A 5,000-nucleotide genomic window follows, 5' to 3' on the forward strand; every position below is an offset into this window, starting at 1 on the left:
CGACAGACTGGAAGGACTGATTGTGGACAAGTCCCCAGGACCGGATAGAATGCATCCGAGGATTCTGAAAGAAATGGCGGAGGTGATAGTGGATGCCTTGGTGGTTATTTTCCAAACGTTGCTGGATTCCGGGGAAGTGCCGGAAGATTGGAAAATGGCTAATGTTACGCCGTTGTTTAAGAAGGGTGCCAGGCAAAAGGCAGGGAATTATAGGCCAATTAGTTTAACGTCTGTTGTAGGTAAAATGTTAGAATCCGTCATCAAGGAGGAAATAGCGAGGCATCTTGAGGAGAATTGCTTGATAGAGCAGACACAGCACGGTTTCGTTAAGGGGAAGTCGTGTCTGACAAATTTATTGGAGTTCTATGAGGATGTGTCTAGGGCAGTGGATAGAGGAGAGCTAGTGGATGTGGTCTTTCTTGATTTTCAGAAGGCGTTTGACAAGGTACCTCACAAGAGGTTATTGCAGAAGGTAAGGGGGCATGGAGTTGGGGGTAGGGTGTTAGTGTGGATAGAGGATTGGTTGTCAAATAGGAGGCAGAGAGTGGGGGTTATTCAGATTGGCGGTTGGTGACTAGTGGAGTGCCCCAGGGGTCGGTGCTGGGGCCTCAGCTATTTACCATTTATATAGATGATCTGGAGGAGGGAACGGAGTGTATGGTGTCGAAATTTGCTGATGACACCAAGATTGGTGGAATGGCAAATTGCGCGGAGGGTGTGGAGAGTCTGCAGAAGGATCTAGATAGGCTGGGCAAATGGGCCAGGAACTGGCAAATGGAATTTAATGCTGGCAAGTGCGAGGTGGTCCACTTTGGTAGGAATAATGGTAGGAAGGACTGTTACTTGTGTGGGGAAAAACTGCAGCAGGCGACGGTGCTGAGGGACCTCTGGGTCCTTGTGCATGAGTCGCAAAAACCCAGCTTGCAGGTGCAGCAGGTGGTCAGGAAGGCGAATGGGATGCTGGCCTTCATAGCGAGGGGGATTGACTATAAAAGTAGGGAGGTCTTGCTGCAGCTGTATAGGGCATTGGTGAGGCCGCAGCTGGAGTACTGTGTGCAGTTTTGGTCGCCACACTTACGCAAGGATATTTTGGCCTTGGAGGGAGTGCAGAGGAGGTTTACTAGGCTGATACCGGAGTTGAGGGGGTTGAGCTATGAGGAGAGGCTGAATAAACTAGGCTTGTACTCGTTAGAGTTTAGAAGAATGAGGGGAGATCTCATTGAGACATATAGGATGATGAATGGGATGGATAGGATAGAGGTGGAGAGGCTCTTCCCGCTCAGAAAGGACAGTAGGACTAGGAGGCACAGCCTCAAGATAAAGGAGGGGGGCGGTTTAGAACGGAGTTGAGGAGGAACTTCTTCACTCAAAGGGTGGTGAATCTCTGGAATTCTCTGCCCGTTGAAGTGGTGGAGGCTGCCTCACTAAATATTTTTAAGACGCGGGTTGATGGGTTTTTGATAAGCGAGGGGATTAAGGGTTATGGGGAGAGGGCGGGAATGTGGAACTGAGCCACGACAGATCAGCCATGATCTTATTGAATGGCGGGGCAGGCTCGAAGGGCAAGATGGCCTAATCCTGCTCCTATTTCTTATGTTCTTATGTTCTTATATACTAGGAAACCCAGATCCTTCTGAACCTTGGAGGTTTGCAATCTCTCATCATTTAGATAATAAACTTTTTAATTCTTTCTGCTACAATGGATGGACACATTTGTTCACATTATACTCCATCTGCCAGATTTTAGTCCACTCATATAATCTATGTTTTTTTGTAGCTTCCTTACGTTCGCTTCACAATTTACTTTCCTACCTATCTTTGTGTCATTAGCAAATTCAACAAGCATATCTTGAATCCCTTCATCCAAGATATTTATATAAATTATAAAATGTTGAGGCCCCAGTACTGATTCCTGTGTTATACCACTCATCAGTCACATCTTGCCAACTAGAAAAAAAACTTTTATGCCATCCCTCTGTTTCCTGTTAGTCAGACAATCTTCAATCCAAAAGCTCAATCTTGAAAATTGCAACTGCCTTTTGACTTCCAAGGGGTCTCATAGAGTACTTTCTGGAGTACATCCAGTGTCTGACTATGCAGAGCCCATTGCTTTGGGCCATTGTATTCAATTGTCCAGTGTTTGATTGTGTGTATCTGTTGACTGGTCTCTGTGCTGTTAGTCAAGCCTGTGGGCGTGGTCACAAAGAGAACATTCAACAGGGAATCAAACATGAAATGATTGAACACAGCAGCTGCTCCTTGAGTGTCTAATGATAACTGAATGGGTAGTATAGATGTAAAATACTCTGCACTGACAATTGTCTGGAGTAACTCTGTTCAATTCTGGATTCTGCAGATCGCAAGGATGGATTGGCCTTTGAGGAGATGCAGCACAGACGCACCAAAATTGTAACTTTTACTAAAAAGGTACAATTTGAGAACAGGTTGCAACAGAATAGACTTGGATTCAGTTGATTATGGAAGATTAAGAGATGGTCTAATCTGAGCTGTTTGAGATCATTAAAGAACTTGATAAGATAGATAGAGGGTAGACAGATGACTCAAATGTGGGCAATTGGGACTAGCTTAATGGTTAACAACAGTTTTCCTAGAGGTTTACAGCATGGAAACAATTCTATCTAATGGGGTTGGGATGCAATCCAGAACAAGGGGACAGAACTTTAAAGTGGGAGCTCATCTGCTTAGGATAATATCAGGAAGCACTTTTTTCACTCACTTGGTAATAGAAATTTGGCACTCCCCCAAAAAGCTGGTGGGACTGGAGGTCAGTGGCAAGTTTTAAAATTGAGTACTGGGATTTTGTGATAGGAGAGTATTATAAAACCATAAGTCCAGTTGAGATACAGATCATTGAATGGCCTCCTCCAGTTCTTGTGATTTCAGTGCTCCCTTGGCATTTGCCTCACTAGGAGAGGATGCAGAAGAGCAGAGAATGGCTGATTGGAGTTCATCCAACAAAGGCTATGCCAATCCAGACAGGAAGCAGATACAGTGTTTACTGGGGCCCTCAGGCTCAGGAGGAAGTCATTGGCAGTATCAGCTGAATGACACCATTGACTAATGAGGAAGGCGAACAACCCATTCATATTTTTCTCCACTCATCAACAGTTGTGGCCAGTGCCCAGTGATGGCTAACACTGCGCCTGTCATTGGGCACTGACCAATCAGCAAAAACTATATCAAGCTGCACACGTCCACAGCTGTGGACCCACGGAGCAGACACACAGAGTGAGTGGCCTGTGCCTCTTGAAACAGCAGCACATATCTGGATAAGTCAGTCAGTGGGACTCCCTGTTCTGTATGTAAAGTCTGTTAATGACAAATGAGAACAATGTGAGAGCATGAGGATGGGCGTAAGGTCAGGAAGGCTGTTGAGCCAGACTGTTGGGCAAATTATATTCAGCTGAATGCCAGGAAAAAAAAACCTTTTTTTGAGGTTAACATTTTGGGGATAGGTCTCACCAGCTTTGATTTTTGTCCATCCTCAATGCAATTGTCTAGCTGTTTTTTTCTTAGATTACTTTCAAGGGATGTGGCCAGGGCAGCCTTTGTTACCTATCTCTAATTGCTCTTGAGAAGATAAACTGTAGTCCATTTGGTGTAGGTACATCCACAGTGCTGCAGAGAGAGTTCAAAGGTTTTGACCAGGTGACAGTGAAGGAACAACAAGAGGAATTTTCAAATGGTGATGCCCCCATGCACCTGCTGTCCTTGTTCTTCTCGATGGTGGAAATCACGGGTTTGGACAGTGCTGTTGAAGGAGCCTTGATGAGTTGTTGCAATACATCTTGCAGATGGTACACACTGCTGCCATTGTGCCTTGCTGGTGGAGGAAGTGAACATTTAGATGGTGAATGGGGTGCCACTCAAGTGAGCTGTTTTGTCCAGATGGTATGAAGTTTCTTAAGTGTTGTTAGAGCTGTATCTGTCCAGGAAAGTGAACAATGGGTCTGTTGGGGTAATAAGAAATTTCTGAATAATGTGATTTTCCATTAATAGGATTAAATCAAAAATTCTTTATTACTTAATAATCAAGGAGAAAGTGATGCTGTTGGTGGGTATGAATGAACAACAGTCATAAACTTTCCCAGCAAGTGACGTCTTCAATCATTTGAAAGAAAGCTGCAGGAGTACGTGGATTGATTTGAGAACTGTCTGTGAATAAATTCAGTTATTACACTGTTGAAATGTTAAAATATCTCTGATTCTTTAGACCAGTTTGCTTACTGCAATGTTTTACCCCAGTGCCCTTATTTGCAAGGTGGACAAACGACAAACACAAGTAAAGGTTCAACAAGTTTATTAATAATAACACTACTAACCCTTAAATTACCCACATAAAACAAGAGGATACCCCAAAATTAGATATACTACCCGCAAAGATGGTTTGGCTAAAACTGCAGCCTCGATTCTCTGAGTCCCTCTGGTCTGTCGTCACGAAGGTAAGTCTCGATGGCAGCTTCTTCTCTGGTCAGCCTTCCGAATGGTCAAGGATCGCCTCCTTCATCGAGTCTTCTCCAGTCTTCCCTTCTGGTGTCTGCAAGTGCGTTCCTTTATCCCCTGCCTGCTTGCCTTTCCAGAAACTTCTCTGGCTTCCAGCCAATGAGGTTCCAGGAGGGGGGTTCCAATACCCAGTGGGTTTCTTGATGTCTGCTTGACAGGACACCAGGGTCCGCTCCCAGGTGTCCATCTCCATGCTGCTGCTTACATGTAACCTGTTATCAGATTAAGCCAACTGCAGGAACTCTTGGTGACAGAAAGTCTGGCCCAACCTGGGCTTCTAACAATAGGCTGGTGCATTTCAATGGGGTGCAATGATCTCCTGCTAAGTATCAGTAGGGTGCAACGACCTTTGGTCGGAGGTTGATGAGTCAGGCCCAGACAAGTTTGTATATTGCACAACTAGCCTGCCTGAGGTTTGACTGTGTTTGATTTTAATATGCCCAATTCTTTAATTTAGGATATCCAATTTTATATCC

General features: G+C 44.7%; 1 protein-coding gene across 1 annotated transcript in view; it reads left to right on the plus strand.

The window, feature by feature from the left end:
* The first annotated feature begins 3,760 nt into the window (after nucleotides 1–3,760).
* The window catches only part of mrpl42 (mitochondrial ribosomal protein L42), a 78,575-nt gene continuing 77,335 nt past the window's right edge, over nucleotides 3,761–5,000 (plus strand). Inside the window, exon 1 of the mRNA XM_080207172.1 lies at nucleotides 3,761–3,912. Coding sequence (XP_080063298.1) covers nucleotides 3,876–3,912 — 37 coding nt within the window. The 5' untranslated portion in view covers nucleotides 3,761–3,875. The remainder of the gene's footprint in view (nucleotides 3,913–5,000) is intronic.

Source organism: Carcharhinus amblyrhynchos, chromosome 19 (assembly GCF_965287045.1).
Source record: "Carcharhinus amblyrhynchos chromosome 19, sCarAmb.v2.hapA, whole genome shotgun sequence".
Taxonomy (NCBI): Eukaryota; Metazoa; Chordata; class Chondrichthyes; order Carcharhiniformes; family Carcharhinidae; genus Carcharhinus; species Carcharhinus amblyrhynchos.